The sequence below is a fragment of the Arachis stenosperma genome, chromosome 4 (genome assembly GCF_014773155.1).
Source record: "Arachis stenosperma cultivar V10309 chromosome 4, arast.V10309.gnm1.PFL2, whole genome shotgun sequence".
NCBI classification, from domain to species: domain Eukaryota; kingdom Viridiplantae; phylum Streptophyta; class Magnoliopsida; order Fabales; family Fabaceae; genus Arachis; species Arachis stenosperma.
This window is the reverse complement of record NC_080380.1, coordinates 143,744,016-143,762,724: the sequence shown is the minus strand read 5'-3', so window position 1 is coordinate 143,762,724 and position 18,709 is coordinate 143,744,016. Positions and strand designations below refer to the sequence as shown.

At 30.6% G+C, this 18,709-nt stretch overlaps 2 protein-coding genes and 1 pseudogene across 2 annotated transcripts; all 3 read right to left on the bottom strand.

Moving 5' to 3' along the window:
* Positions 1-658: 658 nt before the first annotated feature.
* LOC130977109 (hypersensitive-induced response protein-like protein 2) lies at positions 659-2,742 on the bottom strand. Its single transcript, XM_057902123.1, has 5 exons — positions 2,508-2,742; positions 2,029-2,149; positions 1,785-1,876; positions 1,597-1,693; positions 659-1,234 (listed from the first exon to the last, which is right to left on the bottom strand). Exons 1-5 carry the CDS (start codon positions 2,694-2,696, stop codon positions 864-866), a joined length of 870 nt encoding a protein of 289 aa, XP_057758106.1. The 5' UTR covers positions 2,697-2,742; the 3' UTR covers positions 659-863.
* An 8,232-nt stretch (positions 2,743-10,974) lies between these two features.
* On the bottom strand, positions 10,975-15,272 carry LOC130975796 (serine/threonine-protein kinase PBL34-like). Its single transcript, XM_057900532.1, has 2 exons — positions 14,606-15,272; positions 10,975-11,044 (listed from the first exon to the last, which is right to left on the bottom strand). Exons 1-2 carry the CDS (start codon positions 14,836-14,838, stop codon positions 10,975-10,977), a joined length of 303 nt encoding a protein of 100 aa, XP_057756515.1. The 5' UTR covers positions 14,839-15,272.
* Positions 15,273-15,492: 220 nt separating this feature from the next.
* LOC130976062 (hypersensitive-induced response protein-like protein 2) lies at positions 15,493-18,384 on the bottom strand (annotated as a pseudogene).
* Between the last annotated feature and the right edge of the window lie 325 nt (positions 18,385-18,709).

Below are 18,709 nucleotides of genomic sequence, written 5' to 3'. Positions count from 1 at the left end.
AAAGTTTCAGTTTCCATCTCTAAAAATTTCAGTCCCCTGTGTCCCTACTTTTTGGAGGTACTGAAATACTGGAATTTTAGAGACAGAGACAGAAATTTTAGTACCAGTCTTTGAACTAACAAACACAATACTGAGTCTCAGTCTCTCAGTCTCTGTCTTAGTACCTCAAAACAAACGCTACCTTATATCACAGTTTGCTTATTATGCCTGTTGGATGGGATACATGTTGTGGTTCTGTTTCTGAAAAAATAATTGTAGGTATAATTGATTTTGACAAAGTGGCTGATGTATTTGTTTAATTTCTTTTAAGAATAACGTTTTTGAACTATATATACAAATATTAGTTGTAAGTGTTTTTTTCGGCAAAAAAGGGAATGAGAGAGAAAAAGAAGAAGCAAATGTATGCTTACGTTTGGGATTTGTCTTACAAGTGATTTATTTTTTATAGGAAGTAAAAGATCTCAATTTTCTCAATCAATTATAGAAGCAAGAATTGATACCGTAGTTTGGATTCTGTAATATGATGCGAGTTTCCATCTCTATTCTGCTCTTTAGGAAGCATGATTAATAAGCTAAGGCAATTTTAATTGTTAGCAAGAATATATAAAATGTAAATTTAAACACACAAATAAGACATAATTAAAGAAAATCTAAGAAGTAATCCTTCAAGGCTTCAACTAATTTTTAATACTGAAAGCTTTAACAACTAGTCTTTAACACTCAATATCAAGCACAAAGCATCAATTATCCAGAAAGAAGCAAGAGCACACACACACACACAATAGTCTTTAACATATCAAACACACAAACACACACACACACAATATACATTAGTATTGTTATTTATAATCCCAGAAAAAGGCTTAATTTAAGAGATTTGGTGAGGCATTGGCGTGAAGTAAACCATCTCTGATTTGCTCACCAACATCCCTAACAGCAGCAGGACCATGTGGTATGAACACTGCTGAGGACTTTGAAGAAGCACCAATCTCCTTCATTGTGTCAAAGTATTGAGTGACCAGAACCATTTCCATGATATCTTTTGCTGTTGTCCCGGGCACGTTCTCAGAGAATGCAAGCACACTGTCCCTCAGTCCATCCACAATGGCCTGGCGCTGTCGAGCTATTCCGAGTCCCGACAGGTATTTGGACTCGGCTTCTCCCTCGGCTTTCTTGATCTGAAGTATTTTTTCTGCTTCAGCTTTTTCATTGGCAGCTAGCCTCAATCTAGCAGCTGTTGAGAAAATAGTGAAATGGTTATTAGGAGATATAACCTTCATTACAATGATAAACAAAATGAGAAAAGGGTTAAGAACCCTCTTTCTGTCCACTTATACAGGTCATGTCTTTAACACATGTGCGCGCACACACATGCACACCTGCGCTCACACTCACAAACTTGGAGTTTGAGACATAGGTCATAAGACAAGAAAAGAGTTTCAAGTTTACCAAATGGGTGATTATATTACATTTATTTAATTAGTTTGAACTTTGAAAGAGAAAGTTGAAATGCAAGCAAATATATGAAAAGCTGCATGTATATATGAATATTTATGCATGTTAAAAGTAATTTTTGATCAACTAAGAACAGATTACCTGCATTAATCTCATTCATAGCTCTCTTGACATGAACATCAGGCTCTATATCAACAATAAGGGTCTGAACAATCTCATATCCATAAGCAGACATGGCCTAAAACAAGAGTTTAAGATAATTTGTTAATCACAAAGTAATTGACAAGGATTATGATAACAGAAGTTGAAATTGCAGGCCGAAATAACACCTTTTCAAGCTCATCTTCGACGGCCCTTGCTATGTCGTTCTTCTGCTCAAAGACAGCATCCAGCTCCAACTTTGGCACACTTGCCCTGATAACTGAAGAAATACAAAAAAAAAAAAGCATAAGCAGCATTCTATAGAAGCAGTAGATACTAGATAGTTCCATTATTGGAGTGATCTTGCATTAATTTCAGGTATGTAACATTTCTAGAACAGAATTAAGCACAATAATCGATCATTCCACATACCGTCGAAAACATAGGACTGTATCTGTTCCTTTGTGTTCGTGAGCCTATAGAAGGCGTCAGATGCTTTATCGGCCAAGGCGCGGTATTGCACAGAAGCAACCACATTCACAAACACATTATCCTAACAAGTATATCAGAGTTAACCTTTAACAATTGTTCACAATAGATCAAATTGAAAATACACATCTACCTTCTAAACCTTAAAAGGTCAAAGGTATATTGGAGAACAAGGAAATTTCCTGAAGCGTAGATCAAAAGAAATAACATAGGGAACAATATGCAACTGTACTACTTTGCAAAATTCATCACAGTTGAAAAATTAAAAGTCTTAAAATTCACAGAATCTCTCATAGGCAAAGTGTTGTTCTTAACCAATTATAACTTTGAACAGTGTTCTGAACACAAAGCAAAGTGATCACAAATCATATCATCTAAAGAAGAGCTAATATTACAGGAGGAGGTAAAGGAAGCAAAAAAACCTTGGTTTTTGTCTCGCATTTGACATCGAGTTGCTGCACACGGAGCGAAAGGCCGCCGGCTATCTGGTATCCGAGGCACCAAGGCAAGCAGTGACATCCAGGTTGCAGAATATCATCGAATTTCCCAAAATGTTCCTTAATAGCCACGTTTGATTGCCCCACAATGATACACCCTAAAGCTTGACCCATCCTTCAATTCTGCTATAAACTTAGCTTTGTGAGTCTGACTTGTATTGCTTTGTATATATAGAACAAATAGTCATGCACTTGGAGCTTCACAAAGAGATAGTGACGTTATCTGCATGGTAAAAACTGCAAGTAATTTAAGAAAAATGGGAAGATTTTTCGGGATAAATTAGAACTTAAAAAATTAAATGAATATTTTTCTTTTTAAGAAAATGTTATTAGAGCTTGTTTGAAAATCTCTGAATTAGAATTTATTCAGGAATTGGAATTTTTTCTTTTATTTTGGTACAAATAAAAATGAACATTAAATTTTTATTTTTTTTTTATTTACAAATCAGATTAAGAGTTGCTTTGGAAAGTTTCAAAAGTAATTTTTTTTATTTTTTGATTTATGAAAAATAGTAGTATTAATATTTGGTGCAATTTTTAAAATTAAATTATAGCTTTTTAAAAATTTATTTAGGAGCTTATAAAGAAGTTAAAAAAATAACTTCTCTCATACTACTACTACTTTTCTTTTTATCATATTTTTATAAAATAAGCACTTTTAGAATTAAAAATCCAAACACAAAATAATTTATTTATAAACTACTTTTAATATAATCATTTATTATTTAAATTATTTTTCAAAAGAAATTTAATTAAATTGTTTGTCCAAACTAATCCTAAAAAGAGTTCGATTTTAAAAGCATTTCACACACTAAACAAGTTTAATATAAAAAATATTTCTATTATAATTTATTATTCTAATTTTGCCTAACACATATTTAGTTTTCTTTCTTCTCTTTATTAAAGACAAAATTATAAAAAAAAATTAACTCATAAGAGTTATTCAAAATTAAAGAATTGATTTTTTTATTAATATATTAAAATCATTTTAAATCATAGAATTGAATCTCAAATAAAAAAGATTTTATTCTTAAAAAAAATATAATTCGTTTTTCATATTCAAATAATTTTCAAACAAACTATTAAAGTTTTTGTTTTTCAAAAATTTCAACCCCTTTATTATCAATATTTTCTAAATCTGATCATTAAATGCAGTACTAAATACATTCAACTATCATTGAGATAGAAATTAGAAAAGAAAAAGACCATGACATCATTCATGACATGTCGTGAGATAATAATCAAGAAGTAAATAAACAACATAGCAATTCTGATCCTTATCAATTAAACTGCATTAAATTTTTATTCTCTTTTGAATTTTGCAGTAGAAAGTAAGCATAAAAAGTAAAACAAAAATTACAATTTATGAAAAGAGCAACACCAACACTCAAACGAAGCAAAGCAACAATACAAAACTAACAATTCCTGCAGAGAAGAGAAATTATTCTCCTTTCTATTGAATGGAATATCCTCCTATAAACTTAGCCTTGTGAGTCTTACTTGTATTGCTTTGTATATATAGAAACAAATAGTCACGGACTTGGAGCTTCACAAAGAGGTGGTGACTTTATCTGCACGGAAAAAACTGTAACTGATTAAAGAAAAATGCGAAGATTTTTCGGGATAAATTAGAACTTAAAAAATTAAATGAATTTAAAAAAAAATGTTATTAGAGCTTGTGTTGGAAATCTCTGAATTAGAATTTATTCAACAATTAGAATTTTTTCTCTTATTTTAGAACAAATAAAAATAAACCATTAAATTCTCATTTTTCTTTTTATTTACAAATCAGACTAAAAGGCATCTGATTTTGAAATCAATTTTCACACTAAACAAACTTAATATGTTAAATATCAAAAATATTTTTATTTATAATTGATTATTCTAATTTTGTCTTAACATCTATTTAGTTTTCTTTCTTCCTTTTATTAAAGACAAAATTATAAAAGAAGAAAATTTAGTTCATGTAAGAGTTATTTCAAATTAAAAATTGAATTTTTTCTTATTAATATGTTAAAGGTATTTCAAATCATAGAATTGAATCTCAAATTAAAATAATTTTATTCTTAAAAAAATATAATTCTTTTCTCATATCCAAACTACTGAAATTCTAGTTTTTCAAAAATTCAACCCCTGTATTATCACTATTTTCTAAATCTGATCACCAAATGCAGTAGGGTACTAAGTTTCAGTCTACTAATCAGCTAATATATTTTGGAAAAGTCGAAAGCTAATTGAATTCTAAGTTATCGTTCCCTGAATTTGTCCCAGTTGCCATCCAAGGAACGAACCACAGAGGCTCCTTTGGTAGTAAGGAACCAAAATCCTAAGCAAATAAGGAAGGAAAAACAAGCCTAACTGATATAATGCAAAGGGTCAGTTTTAGTTTCCTGAAACAAACATTGCCTTACTTTCATCATTTTTTTGTTGTCTTTTCAATATGGGCAAGACGCCAAAACCAAAACCAAACAGCATTTAATCGTAGGGACCACACGTTTCTGTAATCATATGTGGAATATTTTCAAATTACAAATATCTTCTTTCTTCCTTCCTCGTTATTTCTCAACATTCTTTAATAGTTGTTTTCCATTTTTAACTTACTTCATTAAAATCAATGTGGAAACTGTGATTAGTGGGTATATTATAAGATTAATGTATGTTATTATATGAGTTGAGACTAAGATATAGATGACTAAGATATAGATAACACTTTTGTGTATTTATAAATTTAATATTTATGACTTGGTTGATTTTGTAAATACAATTTTATTTTATTCAACAAGGATATTTTTATGACAAATGTGTTATGTGTTCCGAAAAAAAAAGAAATGTGTTAAAAATTTATTTATTACTAAAAAAAATAAAAAATAAATCATCCTAAATATAACTTATTAATATAAAATATAATAAATAAAGAGTTAAAATATATTTAATTAATAAAATTTTAAAAAATATAATAGTTTTTTACTTTTTATTTAATAAAAAGTTTTATTAATTATGTAATTGTCAATTCTATGAATTTCAATTTTTTTATATTTTTTATTAATATTTTGGATAACCAGCTTCATAACGTATTAAATATATGAACTATGAACCTGATAATTTGTTATTTTATATACATTTATGACAAGTTGCCAAGTTTATAATTCATACATTTAATATGCTCTGAGGTTGATTACCTAAAATATTAATTAAAAAAAAATCGAAATTCATAGAATTGACAATCACATAATTAATAATTTACACAAGTCTATGGGCCTTATATATATAGTATGCCTAGTAAATTCAATTCTAAACTTTTGTTTGTTTAGTTGCATCGAAATTTCATTCAAAAAGTGTGTGGTTGAATAAAAAAATTCCTTCATGCTTAATTAAATATTGAAAATTTAATATTTACTTTGAGTATAAATAAAAAATAATTTTAAAAATTTTAGATAACAATCATAAAATACTTAAAACTGAAAATAATCGATTGGGATTTAGTACGATTTTTGTTTTTAAGGTATAAGTAAAAAAATTTTTTGTTTTCGACTTTTTTATATATAAAATCGTTTTTAAAATTTAACTTAATTTTAAAATTATCCTTACCTTAGTTCTTAGGGACCAAAATGAAAGTGACGACAGAAAAGGAGATAAAACATAAAAGTAGATCATGGACAGCTTCTTCTTTCCTTCTTTTTTCACAGGAGAAGAAACGCTCTTTTCCTCTTATTTTTTTATTTTATAATTTTTTTGTTATAAATAATTTGGTTCAAAATTTTAATATTTAAATAAAAAAATAATTTTAAAATTTGGTTTTAAATTTTAAAAACTATTTTATATGTAAAAAAAAATAAAAAAAAAAATTGTTGATCTCTATATTTTAAAGACAAAAATGGTACTCAACCTTCCACTGTAAGTATTTTAAATTTCTAATGATTATAGAGGATAAAAAAAAGCAAATACCAAAATCAGGAGCGAATCAATTAATACCTAAGAATAACTTATAGGGTTCATTAAAGAACCTCGTGAGTCGTGACAAAGTCGAAGAACGCGATACCTAACAATAAATACGTATATAAATCCGGAAACGTTTCATGTGCTCCAGTACACTTTACTGGAAGTCTATGTCATGTACAATTCCGTAGCAAGGTTTAAATTTGTCATGTAGTGAAGTTCGCAATGGCACTTTAGCCCTGAAATAACAAAGAAAAAAACTGTAATAGGCAGCTAAAAAAGGGAGAATGCACAGCTGTCACCTAGCGGCTATTGTTGGGAGTTGGGACGGACATGATAAATAGAAGAATTTAAAATTGATTAAGCCAGGCAACGGTTTAAAAAATCAAATAAAAAATTAAATAAAATTTATTTGCACATAAAAAATTTGAGTCAAATAATTTCTAAATTTAATTAAAAATCAATGTCAACCTAATTCTTTCTTTTATTTAAAAATAATTTTTATTTTATTTAAATATTAGAATAAAATTTTTTCTTACAGAAATATATAATTATCAAGAAAAATAATTAAATTTGTATAAAATTTGTGAAATTGCCTTAAAAATTTATTATAATTTTAGTTTACTTGTTATTAGTTTAAATTGCATAAAAACAATAAAATAATGTTAGATAAAAATTCAGAATATATATATATTGTGCCTTATAATTCATCTGTTAATTATTTTTTTATTATCATGTACTATATACTATGCCATGTCTTATAGATACACATGACTATTATTACATTACTAAAAAATAACATTAATTTAATTTTATAGTATTAGCGATAATAAATTTGGGTAATATTAAATTTTTACTTAATAAATTATTAATTTAGCTATAAAATTGAAAAAGATCATTTAAGATGATTAAGTAAAATTTTATTAATTGAGGTGTGATAATAGTCTTTTTTTTTTCTATATAATAATAGATAAATAGTCAAAAAAAATTATACTTATAGAAACATAAAAAAATATACTTATAAAAAAGATAATTAATTCTTTTATTTAAATATATTTCATCGAAATTAGTTTTATAAATTATAAACTCTGAATTTTAATACAATCGTATCATTTAATCCTACTAATAAATAAATATTATTGTTTAGATAAAATACTTATTAAAGTTATTTTATTGAATACTTATATATTTGACTACCAATAAAACATAGTAAATACGATATATCTAGAAATTTCTATTTTAAAAAAAAAATAAAACAAAAGAATACCTACATGTTTTATTTTTTAAGAAGAAAAAATAATATACAAATATAAGAAACAACAACAGTATTATATATATGTTATTTTAGTAATTATTGAAAAAACTTTTAATTCTAATTGTTTATAGTTTTAAAAATACTAATATAAATTTATTTAACTTCCTAACTTTTATAACATTTTAGAGAAAGAATAAAGAGAAAATGCATGAGTAGCTTTGATTTTAGTTAATTCTCAAAATTTTGAACCATTTATTATTATTAATGTTCATACATTTTTTTCTCTTAGTAAATTGGAGTTGCTAAACCCGATTTATATACATTTTTCTCTCTTAATAAATCAATTTCAATTGAATTATATATAATTGTACTATCTACTAAATCGTACTTAGTTAAAATAATTTATCTACACTTCTATCTTCTATTATAGTCTAGAACAATTTACTAATAATTACTACTAAATTATTCTAATTTAAAACGATTTATATAAGACATATTAATAACACAAATCAATTAAGAGTAAACGAATAATATTAAACGAGATTCATTTTAAATAAGGAAATTTATAGTATACAGATATTCGCATATTCCATCTCCTTGAGTTCCCGGTCGACACGTGGCTATGATGTGGAGGCAGGGGGATGCGGGCTGACAGGGCTGGCGAATAGGGGGCTCCTCAAGCACGATGGCTGGCTTTTTTTTTTCTAGTCGGTGAATTAGACAACCCCCAATTTTAGGTACCTCCGTGGATTGGACAACCCCCAATCCTAGGTACACAACATACTCACACACTTTCCACACATTTTTATCACATTTTTTTTCTCAATTGCTTTCTCTAGGGTTTGAACCCTAAACCTTTGATGTGGGGAGGGGGAGAGATGCCATTAGAGCCAAGGCTCATTGGCGATGGCTGGCTTGCAGCGACTGGAACAGCGCCACCATAAAGGCCGTTCAAACCTAACGGGTTTTTGTGCTGGACCTTGAAATTCCCATAAAATGGGCCCGTTAATACGCTTTTTTGTAATTTTTGGTCCGTATAAGTGGTGGACTGAAAGCTGAATTTTTGTGGTGAAAATAAATAGAGTCGAAAAAAAAAATGAAGGTTTGAAAAAAACGCTGAAGGGAGACGGGCCAAAAGGGTAACTGTCCAAGAGTGTACTTGCAACACCGATGGAGTTATCATAAAGTTACTAAATCAAAAGGAAAATACAATAGAATAAAATATAATACAATGGAGATAAAATAGGAAAATTAAAAGTGTGTCTGAATGCTGTGAGTTATGTGTATTCCAATGAATAGTTTTCATATTAATTTAGTTTTAATATTTTTATGGTTATTTTTTTGGAAAAATGAATTATTTTTGAGTTATGTGTATTTACTAAAATGAGAAGTATATTTTGTTAGATATCTTTAAATTAAACAAGAAAGGCCAAAAAATGTTTATTAATGGATGACATATTTTTGTTATTGATAACTGTAAGACGTCTAGTAATATTAATATTTATTAACATGAAATTGAATAATGTCATAGATATTAATTAATTAATAAATTAGAGAATAAGTTGATATAGGAAGTTAAATCTTATGTAGTTAGTTAAGTAGGATCGGATCTACCGTGTGCGGTAAAGGAGAAGCGTGACCCGTATTTGTCATAACCAGAGGGGACTGGTTGGTAGGACCGGAAAACCGATAAAGCAGATTCTAAACTGGCTAGGCATGTGCGTTGGACCGTTTAAGATATGTATATTAATTTTTAATAAATACTTGAAGTACATAATAGCCTGTTATCGATAAAGTTTAAAAATAATAGGTTTTCTAATATAAAAAGAAAATGAACATATTCGTGATAGAACCAAAATTAGACGTTTGGATCGGATGATTCTTTTAGCAAAACCGAACCAAACTGCACCGCGAACACCCCTAACGACACATGGCAAAATAAATCTATGACCAACAAGAATTCTCTTTCTATTTAGGGTTTTTATAAAAATGGAAATAACAATTATAAGTATAATTAAAAACATGATTTCTGTGTTGTCTTAATAAAGGCATGTCATATAATTATAAACATCATTATAAAAATTTATTTCGATAAAAATAATCGTAAGAAATTATAAGAGAGAGAAAAGAAATCATTCTTGGTCGAAAATTTCCTATTTTTTGTGCAGATACCATTTTTGGTTACCACATTTCGTTAATATTTTTTGTCAATCATTTTATTGAATCAGGATGTAGGCTTTGACCCTTGTAACGATCGTAACTCTACTAATTGAAGGATAGTAAAAAAACTTAACTTTAAAATATGGTTATTAGAGAGGTGTTATTGTGCCATAACTTTTCGGGGTTTAAAAGGAAAAAAAGTTAACCTATAAATACAAGTTTAAGACATAAGAAAAACTTCTATGTAAAATAAAACCAATTTTCTCTTTTATAATTTTTTATATATGATTATTTTTATTAAGAATACCTTTTGACAATTATGTATTTAATTTTAAAAACTAATTGTTAAAAAATACAGAAAAAATGTTTTAACTGTATTTACAACTAGTGTTTCATTTTTTTTCTATTCATAGAAAATAAGTGTGTGCATTTTTTTTTTATAAAAATGACCTTTTATAATTATTTTATTATTATTATCTTTTATAACGTCTTAAAACAGGAGCCCTACTATTTAAGCCGGTTTTAATATTGGGTCGAAATTTCTTTTTTCTGGCCCAGATGTGTTATCAATCCATTATGTCTTAGAAGATTGTGGCTAGTAAATTAAAGTTTACGTTCATTTCTCATGCTTCATGGGAAATTGATGCACGTCCATAAACAGCTACGTACGAGAACATGCTAAAAACCTCCTTTAATGGAATATTAAAAAAAAAACGCAGCTGTATGGTTACACAGTCGCTGATGGGTACGTAGGAGGAGATGAAATCAAGTATTGAGGTTACTCATCCGGACGAAGCTGCCGGAACGGACGCAGAAGCTAAGCCAAGCTCGGGTTGCAGTGAGAGTCGTGATACCCACGGGGGCTCTAATTTGGTGAACGCTGCTAGGGTTCTTTTGGACCACAGGAGAAGATTGACCCACAGCAACATCTACCTTGCCTACCACCCGCTTCTTTTTTGGTCAAACCTCAAGGCCCAACAACGGCACTAACGGGATTCTATGCAACGCAAATCCCGTTCTCAGCTGACCTATCTAACCGGCTCAGCCTCCCCTTCCATGAGCCTCCCCAGCTTTCTGAGAGCTACCTCCCAAAAGCAACACGTGTCCACAGCTGAGATACAAAAGATAAAAATCTGTAAATCTGTACGAAAATGCAACTTTATCGTAGATGGACCCTTTAAATAAACGATTTACTCTTAAATTTATAAAGACTTAAAACTTAATATTAAAAATCTGACAATAGTATATTACTACAATTCACTTTGCCTACTATTCACACCTGAAACGCTTCTTATAAATCTAACTCCAACTTTAGTAGCGTGTTTGAATGATCAATCACAAAGGATGTGATCAGTGAGGTGTTCATATCCTCCGCTATCTAATTCGTGCATCACAAAATTTAATAATACTTGTAAAAGCTATCTATATTATATAAAATAGAAGTTGATATTAAGATAAAGTGAAGAGTAAAGTGACTACTTCATTCTTAAAAAAAAATTGGGTCCGATAAATTCCTCCCTTAAAAATAAAAATTATCATCATTAGATACGTTACCACCTAACACTACTAGTTGGATATGGGCTAACTTATAATAGAAACGGTAACAACAGTTATTGAAGTAAAAAGAACAGCAGTAAATAGAGTAGAAATAGTTTGGGTCGCATTTACAACTACAGTTATACGTGCTTCAAATGTTCGAGAGTTTAAGTATTATTTAAAAGACATTAGTTTATATTTTTAAAATATTTTAATTTAATTTGATGTATTTTGATTCTGTTTATTTAATTACTAAATTGGGCTTTATGTTTATGGACTTGGGGGTTTTCATTGTTTTAACCTAATAAGAGGTTATAAATATCCCCTTAGCTATTGTAGTCGTAACGTAGAATGATTTAGAGGTTTAAAACCTTTTTTTATTTCGTGATAAAACCATGGTGTGGATAATTGAGATTGAATAATCCCTCTCTTGTTGCATCGGAGAATTGGATAGAAGGTTAAGGAGTTCCTTCTATTCAATTTCCAAATTATGGCGTTGACAAGTTAGGTTGAAAAGTCCCTTTCTTGTTACGTCAAGAAATTGGGTAGAAAGTAAAGTGATTCTTTTTGTATTCAATTTCAATTTCAATGTATCTTTTTATTCAGTTTGAATTCTTGTCTTTATGTTTATCTTTTATTTTTTTATCATACACTATCTCCAAATTCAGATTCTTTATGTACATATTAATCTTTCTAAACTTTAATTAGATTAGTCTTTCAAAATATTAAAATTAAACAAATTAATACCTATCAATTAAGGATTAGGTGATTTTTAATGAAAAAACTTGACCTATCCAATGAAATAAACATAAAAAATTCTATTGAGTCAAATTGTAAATTGATTCCTGAAGTTACACTCAAACTTTAAAGTAGTTATTGAAATTAATAGTCATCTAATATTATTTTTGAACTTCACTCCAGAACTCATACTAGTTCTTAAGACATTTTTCATTCATCAGAATACTGAAACAACGTCGTTTTGTATCTATAAAAAAAAAAGCCTCCCTTTTTCCTTCCCCAACCTAAGCCCCTTTCCCTTCTCTTTTTTCTCTGTCTCCACTTTTCGCCGGCCTCTCTCACAACACCGCGCCGCGCGCCTCGCTTTCTCCAACTTAGTCTCTTACACTCATATCTCCTAATTGTCTCTCTCTGTCTCTCTCTTTTCTCTTGTCTCTTCTCTATCTCGATCTGCCACCCTGATTTTAAATTTAATTCCCTTTAACTCATTTTGTTTTTCTTCATACACAATTAACCATCAATTTCCACAAACATAACTAAACATTCTCATTACTCATTAATACACATTATCTCAACAGACTCAATTCAAATTCATTTTTCACCTAAACCACAAAATCTATTTATCAAGTTCAAAATTTTATACAACCAGTAACAGAACAAAATCCATTGCAGTTAAAAAAATTGAAAAAAAAATAAATGAACCCCAAAGCAAAGCAAAGTGACCCTGGTGCCAACTTGGAAATCAAAATCATTAATCAACGGTGAAGGAAACACTTTTGATGGGAGCAGTACGGCGTCTCCCATAAGCTTGCTCGAAAAGCTCTTTCAACTTCACTCAGGGAGTGCAGTGACAAATTAATTTTGGAATTAGCGAATATAAAAGGGATCAGGAAGGCAGAAGAAGACAGAGAGGAGATAAGAGTGTGAGAGACTATGTTGAGGAGGGAGGCGAGCAGCGTGGCGCCGTGACCGAAGTTGGCGAGAGGCGGCAACAAAGGTCTCGGGTTGGGGAAGGGGAAGAGAAAAGGAAAGGGAAAGGAGGAAGAATGGGAGGCTCAGTTTTTTTTTTTTTATAAATACCAAACGACGTTATTTCAGTGTTCCGATGGACGGAAAGTGTTTTAGGAACTAGTATGAATTTTGGAGTGCAAGTTCGAAGATAAAATTGAATAATTATTAACTTCAAAAATCATTTTAAAACTTGAGTATAACTTCAAAAACCATTTTAAGACTTAACTCAACATCTATTTGATAATTTTTATTTTTTTTAGAGATAAATTTGTTCGTACAAAAATTTTCAAATACTAAATAATCATTCTAAAATGAAATGAGATTTTGTTATATTATTCTTTCTAGCTAAATGTGTTATGCCAGTAAATTTTATTAGAGGTAAATTCTTTCTATTTGTTTTGTTCCTTAATTCGTGCTACCAAAAAAATTCCATAACACAACAAAAATTATATAGAATCTTATCCTACTAAGTACTAAATTGCATCAAATACATAAATCTAAGTATCTAACTCCGTCATTATGTTTTATCATAGCAATGCATGCATTCACTTCGTTTATTTAGACTTAAATATCTTTTGATAAATTTGTAAAAGTTTAATTTTAAATTTGTAAAAATTTAATTTTAATGTATTGATAGTATAAAACGTTTTATAGAATTATGCAATTACATTTGTTCAATTTTTTATAATTTAATTCATAACAATTTTTGCATTCAATCTATAAATGCTTGTATTTTTTAGTTTTATCAAGATCTTTAGAATTTTTTTTAGTTAAATTTGTAGAATAACCATTCACCTAACTAATATAAAAAATAGCTAAACTTGATTTTATCTCAAATACACACAAAAATAGGCTCATTTAAACTTGTATCTTACCTACAAAATTATTATTTCAGTAAAAATTACGAGGAAGATTTTGCTCATCAATAGATATATACCTATTGAATTTTAGACAAAGGAAAAACAAAAATCATCGCCTTTAGATTATTCACCAGAATCATATTTAAAAAAAAATCTGTTTTTTTTTTTTTTTCATAGTTAATGGAATAATGAAGCATCATTTACATGGAAACGATAGGTCTATGAATTCTATATATATATGTAACTTACTAATCAATAATCATGCTTGAGGTAGTTCGAGATAATTAACAATTTAACAGCAATGCTAGTGGAAATCTTGTTTCTATATTTGTATGTCTAAACTCAACGATTAATTTTCCTATGAATAAGCGTACAAAATTAAAGTACACATGATAACAAAAGATAAAACAACCACTCTTCATTTGTTTCAAAATTAGGAAGAAGCTAACTAAGATCCCTTGAATACATCAGAAGGGTTCAATGGTTGAGAATCCAGCTGATAAAGATTGAGTGCAGGACCAACAAACCTGAACATAATCCAAGCACCAATCATTGGTCTGGATTTCGGATCGCGGGCAAGGCACTGAGCTGCTAGCTGGACTGCTTTTTGTGCACCTTTAATGGAGAAGTGGCCTTCAAGGCGATGGTCGATTATCCGATAGAACATTCTTCGGTCTAAGATAAAAGGTCTTGCCCACTCCACAAGGTTGTGCTCCCCATTTGGTCTATTCTTATCAATAGATCGCCGGCCGGTGAGCATTTCCAGTAGCACTACTCCGAAACTATAGACATCACTTTTCGTCGTCAAATGTCCTGATCAAAATAGGTAGTTTCATGTCAGAATTAAAACTTAAAAGTGAAAAACATAAAAACTATGTAGTACAAAGCTTAGAACTCAAAGGATATTAGGATAATATAAACAATCTAAGTATAGAAATAGAATCCATATTCAATCCCCTTCAAAATTTTGTTTGAGATGCAGAGTATTTTAAAGTAACAGAAATTAAGTTTGAATATTTACAGAAGTGTCAATAACCCATCATCTTCACTAACAGATTCATAGCACATAATACTATATCCTTTAACAGGATTCAATCTAAGTTTTACTTTGGATATAACTTGACAACAGTTCTATGGGCCTTGTATATAGTATGCCTAGTAAATTCAATTCTAAACTTTTGTTTGCTTAGTTGCATCGAAATTTCATTCAGGACGTGTGTGGTTGAATAAAAAGATTCATCCAGGCAATTTTAATTGTTAGCAAGAATATACAAAATGTAAATTTAAACACACACGAATAAGACATAATTAAAGAAAATCTAAGAAGTAATCTTTGCAGGCTTCCACCAATCTTTAATATTGAAAGCTTTAACAACTAGTCTTTAACACTCAAAATCAAGCACAAAAGCATCAATTATCCAGAAAGCACACACACAATATACATTAGTATTGTTATTTACAATTCCAGAAAAAAGGCTTAATTTAAGAGATTTGGTGAGGCATTGGCCTGAAGTAAACCATCTCTGATTTGCTCAGCAACATCCCTAACAGCACCAGGACCATGTGGTATGAACACTGCTGAGGACTTTGAAGAAGCACCAATTTCCTTCATTGTGTCAAAGTATTGAGTGACCAGAACCATGTCCATGATATCTTTTGCTGTCGTCCCGGGCACGTTCTCAGAGAATGCAAGCACACTGTCCCTCAGTCCATCCACAATGGCCTGGCGCTGTCGAGCTATTCCGAGTCCCGACAGGTATTTGGACTCGGCTTCTCCCTCGGCTTTCTTGATCTGAAGTATTTTCTCTGCTTCAGCTTTTTCATTAGCAGCTAGCCTCAATCTAGCAGCTCTTGAGAAAATAGTGAAATGGTTATTAGGAGATATAACCTTCATTACAATGATAAACCAAATGAGAAAAGGGTTTTAAGAACACTCTTTCTGTCCACTTATGCAGGTCATGTCTTTAACACATGCGCACACATGCACGTGCGCGCTCACACTCACAAACATGGGGTTTGAGACAAGAATAGCTCATGTCTTTAGAATTTAAGACAAGAAAAGAGTTCCAAGTCTACCAAATGAGTGATTATTATTATGTTTACTTAATTAGTTTGAACTTTGAAAGAGAAAGTTGAATTGCAAGCAAATATATGAAAAGCTGCATGTATATATGAATATTTATGCATGTTAAAAGAAATTTTTGATCAACTAAGAACAGATTACCTGCATTAATCTCATTCATAGCTCTCTTGACATGAACATCAGGCTCTATATCAACAATAAGGGTCTGAACAATCTCATATCCATAAGCAGACATGGCCTAAAACAAGAGTTTAAGATAATTTGTTAATCACAAAGTAATTGACAAGGATAATGATAACAAAAGCTGAAATTGCAGGCCGAAATAACACCTTTTCAAGCTCATCTTTGACGGCCCTTGCTATGTCGTTCTTCTGCTCAAAGGCAGCATCTAGCTCCAACTTTGGCACACTTGCCCTGATAACTGAAGAAATGCAAAAAAAGCATAAGCAGCATTTTATAGAAGCAGTAAATAGTTCCATTAATGAAGTGATCTTGCATTAATTTCAGGTATGTAACATTTCTAGAACAGAATCAAGCACAATAATCGATCATTCCACATACCGTCGGAAACATAGGACTGTATCTGTTCCTTTGTGTTGGTGAGCCTATAGAAGGCGTCAGATGCTTTATCGGCCAAGGCGCGGTATTGCACAGAACTCAAGCAACCACATTCACAAACACATTATCCTAACAAATATATCAGAGTTAACCTTTAACAATTGTTCACAACAGATCAAATTGAAAATACACACCTACCTTCTAAATCTTAAAAGGTAAAAGGTATATTGGAGAACAAGGAAATTTTCTGAAGCATAGATCAAAAGAAATAACATAGGGAACAATATGCAACTGTACTACTTCTTTGCAAAATTCATCACAGTTGAAAAATTAGAAGTTTTAAATTTCACAGAATCTCTCATAGGCAAATTGTTGTTCTTAACCAATTATAACTTTCAGTAGTGTTCTGAACACAAAGCAAAGTGATCACAGATCATATCATCTAAAGAAGAGCTAATATTACAGAAGAAGGAGGAAAAGGAAGCAAAAGAAACCTTGGTTTTTGTCTCGCATTTGACATCGAGTTGCTGCACACGGAGCGAAAGGCCGCCGGCTATCTGGTATCCGAGGCACCAAGGCAAGCAGTGACACCCAGGTTGCAGAACATCATCAAATTTCCCAAAGTGTTCCTTAATTGCCACATTTGATTGTCCAACTATAATACAACCTAAAGCTTGACCCATATCTTTCAATTCTGCACTTGGATAGCATTTACTCAATAAACTAGGTTACAATTAATGAAATAATCTTTGTCAAAACACAAGAATCTAGCAAAAATTTCAACACAAAACATATATCCAAGGAGAAATTTTAAACAATAAGAAAAATAAATGTAATACCAAGTTTTCGTTTTCAGCTATTTATGGCTATGATCTTGGTGTTTCAGGTAAACATGCATAACTTCATTGAGGCTCTTAAACAGCAGCTGTCGTTCCATAGTGTTGGTCCCTTTGTCCTACAATGTTCTTCCAGAACCAGTGATTTTTAAAGAGGAGATTAATTTCCTCAATTGAAACTTGCTTTGTTTCCGGCAAGAGGAAGAAGATAAACATACTCATGAAGACAATTAAGCCAACAAACAGCAAGAAAATCCCATATTTGAGGTGGCAAAGTGACATAAGGAACAACTGTGTCGCAAGTGCAGGGTGTAGTGTTCCAGCAAGAAAATCCCATATTTGAGGTGGCAAAGTGACATAAGGAACAACTGTGTCGCAAGTGCAGGGTGTAGTGTTCCCTGCACTTGTGATACAGTTATTCCTCATGTCACTTTGCCAACTCAAATATGGGATCTTCTTGCTGTTTGCTGGCTTAATATGTTTATCTTCTTCCTCTTAAAAACAAAGCAAATTCTAATCGAAGAAATTAATCTCCTCTTTAAAAACTACTAGTTCTGGAAGAACATTATAGGACAAAGGGGCCAACACCATGGGACGACCAGCTGCTGTGATGTTGAATGCGCTCCACCTGACTTTGAGAAGGGGGGGGGGGGGGGGGACTTAATCGAATCTCTAATGAATACACTAAGTGGGTGAGGAGAAGCGGGAGGCAATTACCTCCCGAATGGACGATGCCCGACCTTGTTCGGGCTGTTATTGGAGACGACCTTGTTGATCAGTCAATCTCCACTCTTTTCAGCTTTTTTTCTTTTGTTTAAAATAATCAAGGAATTTTTCCTCCACTGAAGTACTTAGTTCTGAACACGGTTGACTATTTAAAAGAATACAATGCATAAGCAAGAAAATGCCACTTTTTGTTTTTAATAAAATAAATTAAAATAGGACAAGCAACCTTTAATTTGCTTATAACTAAAAAAATATTTTTACATACTACTATTACCTACTAAAATAATCTTCACGTTAATTAAGCATTATAATACAATTATCTTTGTTAAACATTTGCTGTCAGAAACGAGTTATTTTAACTTGAGCATTTCTGAAAGGAACAAAGAAAGAGAAACCGAATAATTTATGATGCAATTGTCCTTAACTGA